General features: G+C 38.4%; 2 protein-coding genes and 1 long non-coding RNA gene across 3 annotated transcripts; 1 reads left to right on the top strand and 2 right to left on the bottom strand.

Moving 5' to 3' along the window:
• The first annotated feature begins 480 nt into the window (after positions 1-480).
• Positions 481-19,604, top strand: rassf4a (Ras association domain family member 4a). The gene is made up of 10 exons (XM_044045856.1): positions 481-659; positions 6,284-6,352; positions 6,492-6,567; positions 13,276-13,382; positions 14,106-14,170; positions 14,979-15,157; positions 16,284-16,437; positions 16,535-16,656; positions 17,526-17,623; positions 18,064-19,604. The coding sequence occupies exons 2-10, from the start codon at positions 6,300-6,302 to the stop codon at positions 18,131-18,133; spliced, it is 924 nt and encodes a 307-aa protein (XP_043901791.1). The 5' UTR covers positions 481-659; positions 6,284-6,299; the 3' UTR covers positions 18,134-19,604.
• Positions 3,690-5,191, bottom strand: LOC122781821 (C-X-C motif chemokine 9-like). Its single transcript, XM_044045860.1, has 4 exons — positions 5,081-5,191; positions 4,781-4,910; positions 4,591-4,671; positions 3,690-4,259 (listed from the first exon to the last, which is right to left on the bottom strand). The coding sequence occupies exons 1-4, from the start codon at positions 5,145-5,147 to the stop codon at positions 4,127-4,129; spliced, it is 411 nt and encodes a 136-aa protein (XP_043901795.1). The 5' UTR covers positions 5,148-5,191; the 3' UTR covers positions 3,690-4,126.
• LOC122781823 lies at positions 12,791-14,980 on the bottom strand. The gene is made up of 2 exons (XR_006361860.1): positions 14,923-14,980; positions 12,791-13,918 (listed from the first exon to the last, which is right to left on the bottom strand). It is a non-coding gene; the product is annotated as an uncharacterized LOC122781823 (long non-coding RNA).
• Positions 19,605-19,977: the final 373 nt, after the last annotated feature.

Here is a 19,977-nt window from a genome sequence, read left to right as displayed (position 1 = left end):
TATATGATCAGAAAATCAAGGTACACTTGTTGTTGTTCCTTTTCAGTCCAAATTTCTGAAGTGATTTCAGTCTTATCATCATTTAAGTCTATTTTTACTTGACTGGGAAAGTCCCATGAGAGAAAAAAAACTCTTTTTTTTGAGGGATGACCTGCAAAAAAAAAGGCAGCAGCACAAACAAAACACCAAGCTGCAGACATGATCTTCAACAAAAATAATGCGAACTTAAACTTAAAGCCCTAATTTAAACAGTCTTAATATACTGTAAACTATTGTATCACAATATCAAAATTATATTCATCTCAAATATTGGTATGTTATTAAAAACAAAAATAATAATAATAAAATGACCACGATCATGTCTACAAAATGTTTCAAAGACCATCATTTCATTCACTGCTGTGGATGATGAGACTAAGTGAAGCATCTAAACGCACCTTGATCAGGAGGAGAGACGTGTGAAAGCCTGACTCCAGCAGCCCTCTGTCGATGCTGATTGGCTGAGTGGAGCCAGCGCGCGCTTTCCATTGGATGACCGTGTTGTCAGTTTTCTGCTCCGGCTCTGAATGCCGCACAGCCGGGGAGGCATGAAGATAACGAGTGATTAGCGGGATACGACGCTGGTACACGGAGGAAGACGAGGAACACACTCTGCTATGGTAAGACACCAACTCATTGTAAATCGTTCAGCGGGATATGTGTCTACAATGAGAGGAGAGAGGAAAACTTTACTTCACAAAGATGTGGTTTAACCCTTAAAACAAGACCATGCCCCGATGAGTAGAGGTGTTGAATCTGGATGCAGGTCACAAACCGTAACAGTTGCTTTGGATTTGTGATGGTTTTAAATAACCTTGTCTCTCAAGGTGTAGTCGGTTTATTATTTGTTGATGTTTATCACTGTTGTGGCTGCAGTAAAAAAAAAAAATCAGTCTCTCACCACCAAGTGATTGTTATTGTCGGTATTGCGCGACGCGCGTTATTTGGAGCTCTCCCGGATATTTTTACGCACAGGGATGGATCGTCTTTGGGCGCAGCTGGCAGCGAGTGAAGGTGCTATAATTGGATACGAATCTCGCGATGATGTAACCAATTAGCAGTCCTGCGATGATAGTTCTTTGTCCACCTATGGGAGCGCGTATAAACACAAAAGAAAAGAGAAGAGAAGAGGCTCCCTCTGCATCAACCCCCCATTTATGACACATATTTTCTTTGCACACTTCCAAGCAAGTGCTTGTGCAGCAACGTGGAGTTGATCCATAATTCATAATAATGGTGACAGTCTGGAATCCTTTATGTTATGGAATATTTATCCACCCATCCTTGGGTATAAATATGCATGAGGTTCTGTATAGACTGACCATTCCATTAAGCACCTGCTCTGTCAGCAGTTTCCTTGGATAGAAGTGGAGGTGAGAGCAGAGGTCATCAAAGAGGGTGCTGGTGGATGTAGCTACAGCACACTTTAGTTATCGATTTAATCATGTTAGATGTGTTTGGATTTACATGGATAAGAATGAGAGTAACAGAGGGACAACAGGGATTACACTTGCCTCCATATTTCATGCTCAGCGTTGAATGTTTTTGCTAAATGTGGGCATCAGTTCCCAGACATGACTTCCCAGTCAAACAGCTGTGTGCTCATTTCTGCAGTCTTGTTTCCTGGTTTTTGTGGTGACTACTGCTGCTCATGCAAGCACTTTTTTTGTCTCAAGTACGAGAAATTCAATTTTTTAATCATGTACTCAACCAGGAGCTCTACTATTAGCGTCTTGGAGTAAACAGAGCTGTCCAGTGTCCAGCAGTTCCTGTGAGCTACTTAAGAAAGTCAATCCAGTTTCTGCTACACTGGATTAAACAGTCAGTGAAGTTTGGTGTACATCAGGACCAGAGACTGGATCAGGATCCACAGATGGAGAATTTCTTTGGTTTCCAAAAAATTCCATTTACTTGAAATGTACTAAATAGTGCACACATAACATTAAGTTGCTATTCAAACATATAATGTATTAGACCACCACCCAGGCTTATGCCACAGCTGCTCTAAATTAACAGCATTAGTAATTATCAAAATCATTGTTTATGTTTCTGTAATGATTAATACACCAGTATGTAGAAGCTCTTTAACATTTTAAATGCTAAAATGTAATTATTTGTGCATGCATGAATTGTACCATTTTACAAAATAGTTATTTTCTTTCTATTCCTGAACAGAAAAATGTTTTAGTGGTTGTGCTTTTATGAATCATTTCTGACTTTTCAGAGAAGCCCAGCGAAATGTGGGTATACAAGACTCGTCAATTCAGTTTGTTATTTGCCTGCTAAATAACAAACTGAACATTTTTAGTTTTAAACAAGTTTTCTTGTTTTTATGACAGGTGGTCTAATACATTTTGTTAAGCACTGTATACATTGGCATTGACTGGTTTAACAATTTCAATATAATATTAGGTGTTTTCAGGAATGACATTAAAAATACAGTATACTAACTATATTTAGAAATATAAACTTTTGCTCAAATCTGTGAACTGAGTCCCAATTTGCTGCCCATATTGTGTTTGGGAACGCTGTCACACTTTGGGCACTAGATGGCACTATTGTCACACCACTGTTGTGGTTAAATTGCTCAAGTGATAAGGATTTTAGTATTTGGTTGTCAGCCTAAAATCCTTAGTATGGCCCTATACGTTTACACTGCATGTAGGCTGTGTTATAGTATGTTGTAGTTGGGCACAGTGTAAAGTTATACTGGATATAACAGGGAATGAATTTTAACAAGACATTGCAAGACTCACTATATAGTCCTTAGATTCAAGTCACATGATAAAATCTTAATAAACCTTGCATTACTAGTTAATACAATTACACCTCATTCACTAACCCACTACTAAAATGCCTCAATCATCCGTGGGCTTAATCCAGTGGGATTTTAAGGGGAGGTGTTGTTTGTGGTATGTTATTCTGCCATTAAACTGTTATCTCGGCAGCTGCCGACAGATCTTCTCTGTTTGAATTAGCAATGTGTCATGCTTGACTTGTGTTACCTGGCTCTGACCCTGACAAAGGCTGCCTTTGTGCCAGTTTACTTTCACTTTTTATTCTGTGTCCTCAGGAATTGAGTAATCACTCGTTTTACAACACATGTTGTCACAGGCCTTGTTGTTTGCTTTCAAATACCCATATTAATTGACCGGTGTATGTGTGTGTGTGTGTGCGTCACATGTTTTACATGAAATCTCAGCAGTGGTGTGAAGCACGACATAAGTGTAGGAGTCGCCATAAACACTCACTTTCAGCAGCCCACACCCTGATCACCTAGATACCTCCTGTGTCTTCCGTCTATTGCACAATACCAGACCATAGTTAATAATCAACAACCTGAGATAAACACAACAGTGACCCTGTGTTTAACAAAAAAGTGGTCACCTCCATAGTTTGTTTTACAGTAATTCACCTCCCAAGTAACTCCTGCTGAAACTGTGAAATGTTTGTGCAGATGTTTTGAGTGAGATGTGTTTTCTTTCTTTCTTTCTTTGTGCCTGCCACTGCTGACTCACATCCTGTCGTTTATTAACCAAAGCTGAGACTGTGGCTTAAGTGACCTCTCATATCCTGCCACAGTACGGGATCATCTTTCCCATCTTTCACTCCTAAAACTGTCACAAGCTAAACAGCACGCAAGGCCACACTTGAGTTCAAGTCGTTGTTTTAATCGTACAAATTATACAAATATTTCTTGTAAAAAAAAAAGTAATATAAAAATAAATAACCAACATATAGGGTTCAGTTATCTTTTCCAGCTGCCTACACAGAACTACATATAAACAATATATTTGCCATTTGATAGTGTTATAAAGACATTATTAGCATTTATGACAAGCCTCCAGGGCTTAGTTTTTAACATCACATCAGTCATTTGCACAGAAAAGCCCCCCTGCTGCTGGACTAGAAGAGGGGTTCAGTTTACAGCCCAGGCAGCAGTTCAGGGGAGCCTGATGTCTGAGCTGTGTGGAAGGAGAAATAGTGGTTCTTTTACTGCTGGTCTACAATTAAGGGTCCACTGATTGGCAACAATTGGCATGTGCACACTTCTCTCCATGCAGTGGATTGGTTTCAGGTTGGTTGACTACTGGGAATTTGAAGATGAGGTTTTCTTATTGTGGCCCCGGCTCCGCTGTCGAGAGCGCAGCCGCTTGCCTCCTCTCCCTCTCCTCCTCCTCCTCAGACACAGTTTCACATCACGACCCAATTTATGAGCTCTGAAAAAAAAACATGCACACAAGTTCAAACTATGGCTCAGTATTATTAGATTCTTTTAATATAGACTGGATAAGAGTGAAAATGCATTCATGTTTCCTCTGCTGTATTAGTAGCTGATATTATCAGAAAAGCAAACAGAAGTCACAAAAAGATACAAACATTAGCATCAGAGGCAAAACTAGGTGCTTTGTTACAACAAGAACTGGCTTGGCAGACGTGATGGCTGTGATTTATGGGAAACAGGAAGACTGATGGGAACATTACATATACATATACATCCAGCTAAAACCATAAATACAGTTGTTTTTATCGTAATTGTATCATTCTCACCTATTCCAGCAACGAACTAGCTGTTTACCCAGCGGTGCGTCTGGATTCAGACACACTTGGTTGTTATTCATCAGTGTCACTCTGAAAAAACAACAACACACCAATCCACACATTTAGTCACACTTATTTTTGGACATGTGTGTGCATGTTTCTTTTTTTTTTTTTATGTGATCTGGTGCAGTGTACTCACATGACTGTGACTTTACTGCAGCGGGGGCTTTTGTGGTAGACAGTGAGATCTTTCAGTTGCCCCCTGACACCTGGTTGCATCTGTTGACACATACATCTCCCCGGGACGAACGTGCTGTCTGACACTCTCACTGTGCACAACGGTAACAGGATTACAGGTTAATTCCATACAGGGTAGCATGGGCACAGAGGAAGTTGCTGCAGCTTCATATATTCAGACAATTGTGGCAAAAAAACAAAACAAATACACACTGTTTCAAGATTGAATCAAAAGAAAAGACAGATTTGCATGGATTCTTACCTGTGATGAGAACACAGCAGAGGCTCAGGAAGACGAGATGACAGACTGAGTCACAGTGAAGCTTCATGTTGGTAACCTGAGCGTTGACACTGAGCTCCTGAGCCACATGTTGCTGTTTTATACTTGTGCTCCTCCCCCGCACTCTCAGCGCTGGGCTTTCCAAACCAATTCCCTATGGAAATTCCCTAAGGCACTTTCTCTCCAAAGTATCAGGACACAGGAATCAGGATACAGGGATCAGGGACACGGCTGCTCCAGATTTGCCAGAGAAGACTTGACATTGTAAGCGGACACAGAGATTAATGTTTCCCCCGTGGAGTGCATTGAGCACACAGAAAGACAGACAGCCGTGATGCAGACTGGTTGTTTCTGTGGTCACTAAATAAAGTGACTAATAAACTGTGCACGGTTACATAGTTGTAAGAAGCTGTGCACAGGAGCAGACGTTGTCCTTGAATGAGACATGAAGACACAGAGTTGGTTTCCAGGCATTGTTAAGCTGTGCCAAAGCAATGCTAATTCTGTCAGTGTGTTTGTGGCTCTGTGTCAAAAAAAAGAAGAAAACACGTGATTTCTCCTCATTCCCTGTCTCTGCTTTCAACCCAGGGACAATTATTATATAACAGTTAGTAAGTGTCAGACAAAAAACTAACTTAAAATGATGCACAGTAGCACATTGGATATTTTATATTCACCTTAATTTGGGGATAAAATGTATTTGAATATTTATCATATTCAAATTTATCAGCATTGGTAATTATCAAAAATCACTTTTTATGTTTCTGTAATGGTTAAATACACTAGTATTAACCAAAATGATTATTTTTAGTGCAGCTTTTCCAAACCAACATTTATTATTGTTATTCATGAATTTTACACACAAAAAAATCGTAAAGCACGGTATTATTTCTTGATTAAGACGTCAAATTCTAGTTATTTACTTGTATTCCTGAATAGAAAAATGAAGTGACTGAATGTTATGCTTGATTATTTCTCAAAGAAGTTCATGGAGCCGGCTCAAATTTGGGTATAAAAAGGTGAATTCAGTTTTTTGTTTCAATTCAAGTTTTTGAAAGATTTCTAAAAATCTGATTTTTATGACAGGTGGCCTAATAAATGTATCCTTGTACATTTAGTGTTAATGAGATAATAGAGTCTGAATCTGTCATGTTTATGATTTCCTGTGTCATCTTTCTTCTGCAGCTTCACTCCTGACAGGATGGGTGAGCACCAGATCTTTGTGAAGCTCAGTGACGAGAAACATATTCCAAAGTAAGTCCCTTCAGTGCCATCACTGCACACTAATCTCATGCAATCAAGTAATAAATCCCAGTGGCTGCATACATGAAATTCAGTCTTTGCTCCCTTGTATTCAGCGAAAGCTAATCTTTTCTTTGTGGTTTAAATTCAGGGCTGACATCTTGTCTCTACTGAGGACCTACAACTGCTACCACGAAGGGAAAAACTTCCAGCTGCGGATGCGTGAGGTGAGAAAAGCTGAGCCGCAGACAGATCACCTGACAGGATGATGGTGCTGCCACCAAAACAAGACAAAAGGGGAGGGTTATTGAAAATACTGCACGTGTGTGTGGGTGTTAACGCTCATAATACAACTGGAACTCATTTAATTCTCATGCAGAAATTGGGAATATAAAATGCTGCAGTTATGTGTTCAGTTTAAATGTGCAACCCCTGACTTCTTTTCCAACAGACCGTGTGGCTGGCAACCCACAAGATCCCCCTTTCCCTCAATAAGACAAATGAAAATTGAAGGAGGGGGAGGGAGTTACATATTTCAGTCAAATGCACTCACTTGCTTGGCGAAGCATTTCCACAGTAAACGGCTGCTCTTGTGGTTTCTGAAGCTGTTTGTAAGAGTGTGGTTATTTGTTTGATAATTATTTCTTTTTTTATGATCTGGACTTCCCCTTTGTGTTCTCTACTGGGTTTTTGAGGAAGGGACATTGTATGTGTGTGTGTGTGTGTGTGTGTGTATTCATATAGTTGTTAGGTCCAAAAAAATGTAAAAACCTATCTTTGTGGAGACATTTTGTCTGGGTCCCACAACTTTAAGGGGCTTTTTTTTGGTTATAGGTTAAGGGTAAGGGTTAGGCATATAGATGTGGTGGTTAAGGTTAGGGTAAGGGGCTAGAGAATGCCTTAAAGGCATTCTTGAGTAAAAATATCTTACCAGAAAATGACTTTGGTAGAAGTTAACGTCACTATTCATAATATTACTTAAGTAAAAAGGACGTTTACTTTAAATTAAAAAAAGAAGAAGTAATTTTCTGATATAAAATGTACTTAAGTTTCAGAAGTAAAAGTTAGGATGGTAGCTCAGTGGTAGGGTGAGTTGTCTTTCAACTGGAAGGTTGTGGTTTCAATTACTGGCTCTGCTTGTGTCTTTGAGCAAGACAGTTAACCCCATGTTGAAGTGTGTGAATGGGTGAATAGCAAAACTATAGTGTAAAGCAGCTCATCAAGACTAGAAAAGCACTTCATAAATACAGACCATAATACCAGCTTTTCTTCTTCTGATTTTATTTGGTAGTTACAAGTAACAAAGATAGTTAGGGGAAATGTAGCATGAGTAAATGCTGCTAGAAATACAAATAATGTACAGAAAGTAATGTACATATTTGTGAATTTTGTACTTTGGTACAGTATCAAAGTATTTGTACTTAGTTACGTTGCAACACTGGGAATGCAATATGTCAATGATGTGTCCTCACTAAGATACAAACAAGTGTGTGTGTGTGTGCGTGTGTGTGTGTGTGTGTGTGTGTGTGGGTGGGTTGTGCAGACCAGGGTGGTCATGAGCCGTCCCTGTTTTCTGTCCCCCCAGCCACACTCACTATGTCGTCTCATTCTGGGAAAATCCCCCACAGTCACAGACCATGGTGTGAGTTCACACAGTACATATACATGTATATGTATATATATATATATCTAGTATGGTATGATATAGATGAATCAGACATATTATAATGCTGACTTAATATTGGCCAAAAACAAGGAAACAATATCTTGAATCTCAATAAATGATTAATTTAAGGATCAGATATTAGACAAAACATTTTTTGTATGCCATATTATAAAGAGTAAATCAACACATTGCTTTAGAGCACGGCTTTGTACTGTTTGTCATTTTTCAAGTTTGGTTAAAAAAAAAAACAAAGTTGTTATGTTGCTTCCTGTGTTATTGTTTAGACTGCAAGGTTCCAGTTTGGAGAGAAATGTAGAAAGCAAAGAAATGAGGAGCCAGAACAGACTCAATCAAATAAACCCACTGTATATGACATACAGCATATAGCAAAAACAATAAAAGGCACATGGCAGTGTCATAGCTGTGTTTTTGACATACATAATAGACAAAGCAGATGTGGGCAGTCTAAAATGCTGCTCTTGTCGGCAAAAAGAAATGTACGATGTACACATTCTATTTGTTGTATTGTTCAGAGTGTGCTGGAAATGTGTGCACACTATAAAACAAAGTGTACAAGCAGCACATGACTTGCTTACTCGTTTGTGGTATACAAGTAATAAGCGGCGCTAAAGGATATCATTAAATTATTGGCTGTTCGTCACCTCAAAGTTTATTCAGTAGTTGTTGCGGGTTCAGTAGATGAAAATGTATTGTTGTCTAATTACTAAGTATGAAAAACTCATGAAACTCATCAAAATCAGATTTGTGGAGGAGAAAATGGTATTTCCCCAAACTGGACCATTGTAGTATGTTGACAACTACCTTATTATGTAGTCTTTCCCTAGCATAGCTTATACATGACTTAACCTCTGGAAGCAGATGAAGCGACACCGACAGTTAGTCAGTCATGACTCAGTAGATATTTTGAGGTCAGCAGAGGCATTTCATACTTGGAGACTGGCCAATGGACAACTTTTGGAAACTTATCCATGTGAATTCCCACAATCTGATGGGATGATTATTCCAAAAACAAAGCTTTACAGAGATCACCTGATGACGTGTCTTGTTTCTTTTTCATTAATGTGTTTGAAGAAGTGGTGGGAAAAAGACAGTTGGAAATGTATGATTTCTTTTGAGGATTGTTTCCTAAATGACATCACGGTCACACTTTGCAGGTGAAGTCAGGTGGAGTGTGTGTGTTAGTCATGTCATGGGAGGACATGTCAGGTGGTTCAGCACCATAAGAACAAGCTCGAACACGCGCCCACTGAGAGTTCAGCTGCTGTATCTGTAATACTGAAGATTATTGTGATTGCTGGAGGCCTTTGATCCGTTCACTGCTCGCACAGCTGAGCCAGTATGGTCAGTCTTTCTTGAGAGCATGTCATTGTGATGGACTTGCGCTGAAAGCACTGTGAACTTTTGTTCTTCTTTCATTTTGTCCATGACATTAATGTGACTGTCAAAACAAGTCAGTCAAACATAGGAGTGACTCCATGTGTTTGCCTGGACTTGCCTGCTGTGGTTATTAATCATTCATTCAGTCAGATTTGCCTGCAGCTCGCCCTGGTGGCTTTATTAGGGACTTCACGGTGCACCTCTGCAGTGCCATCATCACCACTAGATGTCAGTATCGTGTTTTATTTTTCTCACTGTCTAAAAAATACTGCTATGGTTGCTGTGAATTGTTAGATTAAGTAGCAAATCAACACCAAATTACGTCAAAAGCTAATGCCACTGACACTTTATTTATATAATGATCATTAAATGTTGATCGGTGTGTTTACCAAACCTGGAAATGATGATGAAGAATGTCATTTTGTTGTTTTGTCCACAAACCAAAATAATTGAGTTTTTATGATTTCTTTGTTATATGGAGCAAAGAAACCAGAAAATGTTCACATTTAAGGAGCTGAAAAATCACACAGCTTATTTTAATTATTGAAAAAAACACTCAAGCCAATTAATAGTTGACGTCCAGTGTCTTCAAACTCTGGGACCCACTGTTTGTACTATATATAATCATTATAATAATAATGACATTGTTGTTATTTTATTCACTGTCATTATTTTTTTAATTATTACATTACATTAATTAGACATTACAGTATCATGATGGTTATTATTAATACCATTAGTATTACTGTTATGCGGTAAGTCATATTTACTATACACTGCTGGTGTTTTGTTGGTGTTTACAAGTATTGCATCAAACATTGGTATGAATATAGCAGCGGAGGTTAAATTATTGAATTCAGGTTTATTTCTATAAACTGTATATATGGATTGAATGAGGTTGTCACTGTCATTTGGACAGCTGAAACCAGACTTTACTTTATTAATCATTTGAAGGTTTATTGACATATGAAATGATCTTCAGCTCTATTGTGGTGTAATTGTAGACACAGCAAATCATTTGTAGACACAGCAACATTTCCATATTTAATTTAATATTTTATTACAAACAGTACACAAATATAAAATAGTAAACAAATATAAAACATGAAACCAATGTAAACATGTAGACCTGACTTCCTCAGTGCATAAAAATAAAAAAAACATTTTTATTATTCAAGCGCCTCTGTGATTTTGTCCTTGTTCAGCTGTAATAATAAGTCCCATAATACATTTAATCTCCATGAACAAATCAGGAGCATCCAGCGTGGCTCAATTATGAGTCCTACAGGACTTAAGACGACAGCAAGGTCTCAAGTCTTCAAGTCCTTATCTGTCCAAACAGCCAGTCCATGGGGTCTTTGCCTTTACTGTCCCGCTCCCTTCCCATTTTGAGAGAAAAGTCCTCCGTGGTGTTTAGACTCAGACCGGAAGATCTAGAAGTCCTTAGTGTGCGGGGAGACCCGCGAGGAAGTGAGGCAGAGACAGAGAGCTTCATCTGAGGCTTTGAGAACTGCCTGAGCCTGGGGGACCGCTGGAGTCTGACAGGACCACAGCTCGGGGCTTCAGTAGAGCAGGCAAGAGCCTGGATGCTGGTCATATAATCCTCAAGAGACTGAGAGCTCTGGGTACACTGGGAGGATGAGGGGTGCACACAAGTGTCTTCCAGCATCTCAGTAATGGTGGGCAGGTGAGGCAGGGAAAGCAACAACAGCCTGCGTTTCATGCTAGAATGGAAGAAGAAGAAAAAATGTCATACTGTGGCTCTTTGTCTATAAATAATGAAGAACAAACCATGATTTTAATCTGCCAGCTTTTTAGGAAACTACCATTTATGCCACTCTTCTATATTCTATTATTTGTGTGAATTACACTTAAAAGCTTGTGTCACTAAATGACAGAAATGTATGTAACAAAAACACATCTTAAGTTGCTACAATTTCTTAACAAATATTCCATTGTAATAAAGAAGAACTGATAATGTAAAAAAAGAAAAGCAGTCTCACCTTTGGTGCTTGAGTCTTTATGTTTGAGTCGAGGGAAACAGAGTGGTGTCTAGTCCGCTTTGTTGAGTCTGACTGGAGCAGAGTGTGTGTCCAGGCTTTATAGAGGCGCGCTGAAGCGGCGCAATGAACCGTTATGTCCAAAAATAGCCCTGCTGACCCGACTGCATTAGTGTGTGTGTGAGGGTGTGTTCATGCCTGTTCAGGAAGCTCAGTAGTGGCAGATTAGCAAAGTTCAGTGGTGCAGCTGCCTTGTATGTTTATATTCCAGAAACAATGGAGCCTTGGGAACAATTTGACACACCTCCAAAAATCTACTTTCTACTTCTCCTCTTTTTCCTCTGACATTTTACATGCATTTAGTCACACATGAAAATGACTGTTATCATCCAAGTGCTAGTAAATCTTGATTGATATTTCTTTTGTCACAAAAAGCCTTATTTTCATCCCACTGCATATGTGACACAAGAAAAATATGTGAGTTAATTAGTTTATGTGGCCGTTCAAATTAAGCCATTAACCATGAAAACTATACTTTCATTGGCTGAGACAGCATGAAGAATGTGTTCAACTCTATAAAAGCCATGTTACAGCAGAGTATTGTTGTTGTTTGAGCAGTGTTGTACAGTAACAATGTACAAATATTTGTTACTGTACAAAATTCCTTTACTTTGTTATTTGTATTTCTAGAAACTTTTACTCATTTCCTCTAACTGTCTTTGTTAGAAAAATGACTTTTGATACTTAAGTACAGTAAATCCCATATACTTTAAGACTTTTACTTAAGTGATATTTAAGTAAGTGACTTCAGCTTCTACCAAAGTAATTTTCTGGTACGATACTAATTCAAGTATCCCTTCAATGTACTTTATACAAGACTGTGTTCGAATATGTCCTCTGAAACCTTTTTGAGTTTTTTCAGTACTTTTCCTCAATTAATAAATATTTCTGTTGTTTTTTTCCATATTAATTATTCTCTAACATGCATTCATGCAAGAAAACATATCACGTGTACATGTGTATATTTATCCCCTAAAAAAAGTGTATAAATACTATGTAGTCTCTTTAAAATGATCATGACTTCCACTTTTTTTAACAACTGTGACTTGTATTTCTAAGTATTCCCATGTTGCCTCAGGTTTAAGCGGGGCTGCAGGGTGAACCACAGACTTGGATCTAGATGTGTATCAGATGATCAGACTGACTTTTTAGAATCACTCCACTCTGTATCACATTTGGTATTTAAAATCCTTGTGTCTGATTGATTCATCGGCATGTGAAAAGACCTGCATGTGATATCCAGTTAGACATAGTGATGATATAACGAGCTATCAAAACAAAGGAGCTGACTGATACAGTGAAAATCAATGATCACAGTAAATACAGTTGTGGTGCATGTGTCGGATTTATTGCCAGCTCATGTTATGATACATGCACATAAAACTTTAACCTTTTGTCTGACCTCATGCTGACGACATTTTTTAGTTATGGTTTTACATTTAATCTCAAACAGGGGAAAGGTCTGTGTTCTGATCTCACAGAACACAGTGGTGACACCATCATTTTTCTAATTTTAGAGTTTCAGTTTTATGAAAACGAAATAGTTCTCGCTTGTGTACGTGACCCAAAGCATACTTGGCTCTGTTGCTGACTCCTCAGACGTGACTTCATCCTTGTACTGTGTAAAGAAGGGAGGAACAAACCTTACAGGTTTTGTCCAAGATGAGAGGGGTCACCGTGCAGCTGTGAGCGACCGCTCCTGCACGTACACCTGATACTGAGCCGTTATGGCGGGTGGCCAGCAGGATATCCCCTCTGACTGTACCCACTGGTGATTGTTGTTACATGTGTGTGTTTCTGTGTGTGTCTAGGATAATGGAGGGCTTGTCCTCGAGGGGCTGCTGAACATCCATTGGGGTCTACGTCGACCAATCAGACTTCAGATGTACGACGGCAATGAAAGACTCCGTTTCAACCGGTAAAACAGCCTGATCTACTTTGACACACAGATGCCTTTATGTGCTGAACAAATAATCATGGAAATAGAAGACACTCCTTTTGCCTGAGGGTCACATGATGTCACTTGACCAAAGATTTGGTGTTAAAAAAGGTTGTGAATAAATTCTCAAACTATTAAAAACAAACATTGCCCAAAAACTCAATGGGCAGTGTGTCTTATATATAATATATTGAGATATTGTGTGCAGTTTTATATCCTGATAATATCAAGATATAAAACTGCACACAGATTGTTTCTTGACAACAATGACAATGACAAAATGAATATAAACTATATGTAATATATGTAAATAATAATACTCTTTCTTGGCTCAGAAATAAATTACAGGTTCATGAAGATGGAACCTTAATTTAATTTCATGCCTGCAAGTTAGGACATCGGTGATCCACATTTGTTTGACTGTTATATTACATTTTATGGCCAAAACAATACCTTAAACTTGGAGCCAAAGGTCTGACATCAGTTTCCCATAAGTGATCTCAGGCTTCTGGAACCTAACAAAATGACAAAATGACAAAATAAAAAAAGCAGACATTAGTGTAAAGTGTACTGTGTAACTACAGGCTTGGACTAGGTTTAAAAGTGTCAGGGGACTATGGAGAGATTTGAGTCATCCTTCTTCCTTATGTTTTATTATACGTTTTTCATTCAGAGAATATACTTCGTCCATCTTTTTTACAGAAATGATACTGTGGCATCTGCAGAGTGGAACAATAATTCACTGGGCAGAGAAAGTGGACCAGGAAGTGAGTTACAAACAGCACATATGCATTCTTTATATCTCGCACACATACACGCTATGGTTTGCTCAGCTATTCTTAGTACAACACTGCATTAAATTCCATTCTTTTGGACAGCTTAAATGACGCATGATTCCTAATCGGTTGATGCCTAACCCTTACCTTAACCTTACCATAATTCACACACACACACACACACTGGTTTCCATGACTTCAGAGGACATTGCATTGACTTACATTAATTTTCTAGAGACTTAATCTAACCTTAACCATGATAACTACTGGCCTAACCCTAAACTAAACCCAATAAAACCAGGTCTTAACCCTGAAAAGCCCTTTAAAAATGTGAGGACCAGACACAATGTCAGTATGTCACAAATAAAAGAACAAACACACACCTGCTTGATTCACGTAGATTATACACATACATGCTGAAATAGATAAGAGGCCCACAAAATTGCTGTGTTCAGCATTTCCATTAGAAAATGTTTAATCACAGAATTGTCTAAAAAATTATAGCTTTTTTTTTTTTTTTCTTGCTTTGGATTGGAGAGTACAGAAATTGGAGAGTACAGAAATGCTTTAGAAGAAAACATTGTTTTTTATTTAACATTAAAATTAAAAAGAAACTTCCATATGACTAGTTTTTCAACGATACAGTGTGTGATAATCAAATTGAATAAAACAAAATGATGAAAGCCTAAAGAAAAAATGTTGATTTGACTTGAAATGAAACTGTTACAAAGTGTCTGACTCACATGTAGATGATGCATGTGATCAGAGGAGTGTGTCTTTGTTGGCTTGATTCCCTGAGGTGGTGACATGGGTTGTCAGGAGGAAGAGGAGGAGGAGGATTCTCCTCAGCTGCTGAGGACCAGGAGTGATGCGTCTTTCATGCGGGTTCAGAGGAGGTCAAAGACACACACTGCCAGAGACCTGCAGCGCTTGCGCACACACAGGTTCTCAATCAACGGCCACTTCTACAATCACAAGGTGCCATAAAACAGAACGTTTCGTGCACACATTACAGTAATGTATCCTTTTGTTAGCACATCACCAGGTGCAGAGGGGATGGGGTTTCCTGTGTGGGTGTTCCTGTGCTTGTACTTCATTTCACAATAGCCTCCTGTGGGTTCATTTCACAGAATACAAGGTTACACTGAGTTCCTTCATGAACACATTGTGTGTGTATGTGTGTGTGTGTTACCGCTTTAGGACCTTTTCTGGTTTAACACAGACATTGTCAGGACCAATAGTCCTCATTCAGGGCCTAATGGGCCTAATGATGCAGAAACTCATTTCTAAACTTAGCTAGATCAACAAGTCTTTCATTAGGCTGTACAAATATTATGGAAGTCAAGTCGAGCACCAAAAATCGTATAATCCATACAGATTGAGTACATTTACCTTTGATCAATATTGACATGCTGCATACCCACAAAAAGCTCAGCTTAAAGCTCATAAAAACTATTCCTATGTTCACCAAAACACAGATACCAAGTAATCTAACCAACACAAGCCGAAAACAACATGTCTGCTAGATAGTAGAGACTCCGCAGATTTGTTTTTTTTTTCACTCAAAACAAGTTAAACATTTATTTTAAAATGCAATATTTCTTTGGGTGCATTTCAAAGAGGGTCAGGGAAGGGCGTTTTTTGAAGTTAAGACCTGGCTTTAGGGTTAGGGTTAGAATTAGGTTAAGCCTAGGGTTAGGATATGTGTCTCAGGTCCAGTAGTCCTCATGGAGACTGAAACCTGGTCCTAATGAGACGGAACCTCATTTCAAGTTTAGGGCTAAGATTTGAATTGTGGTTTGGTTAAGGTTAGATATAACTTTGTTTAGGCTGTCCAAATTAAATCAATACACTGTCCTCAGAAGAATAGCTGCACAAAAGTGTGGGTGTGTGTGTGTGTGTGCGTGTGTGTGTGTATTATTCCAGCTGCAAAGTGAGTGATTTCCTGCTCTTTTTTTTCTTAGATTTCCTGTTACAAAATGTCCAGAAATCACCGCTCGGTTCAAGAAGTTAACCTAGTGTGAATGCAGTTTATCGTTTTTTAACACTTTGTGTCCTTTCTTATATGTGTGTGAATATTTTATGTTTGTCTCTTGAACTTCAGACGTCTGTATTTACTCCGGCCTATGGTTCGGTCACCAACGTACGAGTAAACAGCACCATGACGACTGAACAGATCCTGAACCTGCTGCTGCACAAGTTCAGGGTGGAGAATAAATCTGAAGAGTTTGTCCTTTATATGGTGCATGAGTCTGGTGGTAAGTTACACACGTGTGTATTTGTGTGTTCTAGTGTGTGTTTACCTTCACGTTTGTGGTCAGTTGTTGCTTTTTGTTTTCTTCTGGGCTCTTGCAGAGAGGACCTGTCTGAGGGAGGGTGATTACCCTCTGGTGGCTCGGGTGCTTTATGGACCCTGTGAGAAAATCTCCAAGATCTTCATCATGGAGGCTGACCTGGGAGAGGAAGTGACATATGATGTGAGTCTCCTGATAAGTGACCCTTTTTCTTTTTCCCTATTTTTTCTTTTTTTTTTAAGAATACAATGGTAATAGACATTTGGGTTAAATTTAGAAGGCTGGATAAAGATATCCTGTTTTGGGACTGGTATAACAATAGGCTAAGATGAAAACTGTGCAATGAGTGCAAACCATGTTCTGATATGCTGGAGTGTCTATTTTTATCAACTCTATCAAATCTCTAACACATATTCAAGAGTCGGAATATTCAGAAACTGACTTACTTCTCATGGTATCTAACTGCACACAACCCTGTGTGTGATATGTAATATTCGCCTCAAAGTGGAGCTGGCTCCACAATTATGTTTGTGTTGCTTAAAATAATAAAATATGACATAAAATACCACATGTTTCCTTATGGAAACAGACTCTAGGTTATTTTGAATGGACAAGCTTTAGCCAGTTTTAACAGGGCTCCTCACACAGACAATATAGCCTTTACATAGTCTATTATGTCATGGGGTTTTTTGCAGAATAACAGGGAAGATATTTCTGAAAAGTGTTCTAATCTGTTGAGTTTTTCACATTTAAATTTGTAATATAATCTAAGACCCAACTGTTCCTCTAAACATAATACAAAATGGCCCTTTAGTTTCTTTGTTCTGGTTGTGTTATTGTGTCACCGACAGTCAATTAGTCCAAACCATTAGTATTTTATCTTTTTATTGTTTTGATTTGATTTTAGACATATTACTTATCATCATATCAACATGCGTCTATGTGTCTTTTATTTCCTGATGTTTATAATGCATAAATTATTACACATTTTTTAAAGGATAATCTTGTTTAGCTCGCTAAAACTTGTATTTTTCAAACTTTCTCTTCCCCAGGTTGCCCAGTACATTAAGTTTGAGATCCCTGTCTTAGACAGTTTTGTAGAGAAGCTTAAAGAGGAAGAGGAGCGTGAGATAAACAAACTGACCAAAAAGTAAGTCAACGTCTCTCAGAGTTGCAAAAGTTGCTTCAGTCAAAACAAAGCCCTCATTGTTTAATGGTGCATCTGTTTCATTACATAAAGCCAATGACTCACAGCAGGATTAGGTAATCAAAACAAGTCTGCTGCTCTTCAATGAGGCCACTGTTCCTGTTAATCATTCATCACTAGTCACTCACCGTTTACATCTGTGTAAAATAAAGAATGTGATCTCAGCCCTGTATTCATAAAATGATATGGTATTACTATATATATTATTATTATTATTGGTATTGTTATTATTATTGTTATTATCATTATTATTATTATTGTTATTATTATTATTATTATTATTATCATTATTATCAAGACTATACTACTATGCTCTGAATGTGAATTTATAAGTGGCAGTGTGTTAATTGTGTTGTGATTTGTGTTTTTCCCCACTTCTGCAGGTACAGAGCTCTGAAATCTGTAATTCTACATCAGCTTGAAGACAGAGCTCATACCAGTGACAGAGCATAGTGTGTGTGCGTGGACGTATGCGTGTGCGTGTGGGTGTGCATCAGGGATGCTTCAGGATTGTTGATGTACAATGGGAACATTTACTGTTGTGAATGTATAAAAGGGTAAAGGTTAAGGTTCAACAGAACCACAAACACCAATGTGCTACTACTTTTTCGAATGACATAAATACATATCTCTTTGTTAATGCTATTAATAGTAACGTTTCACTGTTTGATAAATCTGCCTTGTTAACGTATTCACATTTTGTATAAGATCTCCTTTAGAAATATGAATATTTATACATATTTTTTTGGTAATGTTTTTTGCTGACTTAAACCTTTTTATGTAATAAATCAGTTGTAATGTGGCCTTCTGCTGCTGTATCTCTGCTGACACCAAACATAAAACCCAGCTCAGTCTTCCCACAAGTAATCTTTATTATTTCCTGAACTTCCACAGTGGCTGGAGCTCAGATTAGCATTGTTCTTGTGACCCTCTGTGCCAGCCTGTTCCCATGAGCTGTGCGTGCAGCCTGTGCGTGCATGTGTGTGGCTGATTTAAACTGTGTTGAACTTGCCCTGGTGTGAGCCTCTTAAACAAGCCACCAGACTGTAAACAAGCAATGTGTGACGGGGTGCTAAGCTGTCTAATGCAGGCACAAGCACAGAGGATCACAATTAGGCTGAACTAATGACATCTACAACAAGAGATGGTGTTGTTATGGCATTAGAAATATGGCAAAGGCTTGTAAAGATTATCTTTGACCATATCTACAGTACATGCCAAAATGTAATTTGCAGATTAGCTTGCCTCAGTTTGAAATGAGTGTTTCCTGATACAGAGAGCACTGGTACACTGTCTGTTGGGATATGTTCCTGTTATGGGGAAACACATGTCAGGAACAGAAACTGCAAACACCAGCTACTGTTTGATCCACACATGTTACAGTATATTCACTGGACATATCCAATTCCAACTGAATTAAAGTTTTTATAAAAGGTTGAAACTCCCTAACGTTTTATAGACTTGGTCTGCAATATACAAACACATCATCGGTCCAGGACGACACATTTTGGAATCCAGCTACATGATGAGAAGACAGCACAATGTTTAACAGCAAGCAGCATGCATTTACACTTAAGATAGAAGAAGAGCAAGTTTCAAATACTAATGAAAGGGTGGTCGACATCCTTCATCACTCGTCACACCTCGTTTGGACAACTGTTGGAATGAAACAAATATAATTAAGAGTTGTTCCGACCCCAGTGTCAGGGCTGCTTTTTCCCTGTGTGTATGTGAATGTGTGATGGGTTATAAGTGTGTTTGTGTGATTGAATGATGTGTGTGTGTGTGTGTGTCTATAGGTGCATCCTGGGAGCTGACAGGAGGTTCCAGTAGGCTTGATCAGCCTAGCTGCAGTGGAGTTCTGTTGAACCACTCACAGCCGACATGTATTACTTGTTTTGTTTTCAATAAACCTTTAAATTGGTTTGTTTTGTGTGTTGCTGGTAGTTTCTTGGAGTTGGGGAGAGAGAGTCTCCACATCATTGTGTGTCCTTTTTTGTTTGTTGTGACACATACATTGATTCTCTGCTCTTTCAAAACACACTGACCGAAAAACTGTGAATCTTTTTAAATCTTGACATTCTTGAATTTTAAGATTTATCAAAAAATAAATGACGCTGTGATATAGTGACTTCACCGGAAGACATTTCTGTGTTGTTAACATCTTTTTCCCACTGAACCACGATGCATACGTTTCATGACTGAGGAATGTGATCAGTCCCTAATAAATTTAAGGAGACAATACAGTCAAGGAGTGCTGGTGGAAAAATAAGGTCAGTGGGCAACCAGAAAGTGTG

Source organism: Solea senegalensis, linkage group LG15, assembly GCF_019176455.1.
Source record: "Solea senegalensis isolate Sse05_10M linkage group LG15, IFAPA_SoseM_1, whole genome shotgun sequence".
In the NCBI taxonomy this organism is placed as follows: domain Eukaryota; kingdom Metazoa; phylum Chordata; class Actinopteri; order Pleuronectiformes; family Soleidae; genus Solea; species Solea senegalensis.
The sequence above is the reverse complement of the archived record's forward strand: the minus strand, read 5'-3'. Positions and strand labels throughout refer to the sequence as shown.

Excerpts from the sequence above, each read along its gene's own strand:
- LOC122781821 (XM_044045860.1), bottom strand. The coding sequence starts at position 5,147 with ATGAAGCTTCACTGTGACTCAGTCTGTCATCTCGTCTTCCTGAGCCTC. Across the intron at positions 4,911-5,080 it reads CTGCTGTGTTCTCATCACAG|TGAGAGTGTCAGACAGCACG; the intron begins GTAAGAATCCAT and ends CGTTGTGCACAG. Across the intron at positions 4,672-4,780 it reads TGCAGTAAAGTCACAGTCAT|AGTGACACTGATGAATAACA; the intron begins GTGAGTACACTG and ends TTGTTTTTTCAG.
- rassf4a (XM_044045856.1), top strand. The coding sequence starts at position 6,300 with ATGGGTGAGCACCAGATCTTTGTGAAGCTCAGTGACGAGAAACATATT. Across the intron at positions 6,568-13,275 it reads TCCAGCTGCGGATGCGTGAG|GATAATGGAGGGCTTGTCCT; the intron begins GTGAGAAAAGCT and ends GTGTGTGTCTAG. Across the intron at positions 16,657-17,525 it reads GAGAGGAAGTGACATATGAT|GTTGCCCAGTACATTAAGTT; the intron begins GTGAGTCTCCTG and ends TCTCTTCCCCAG.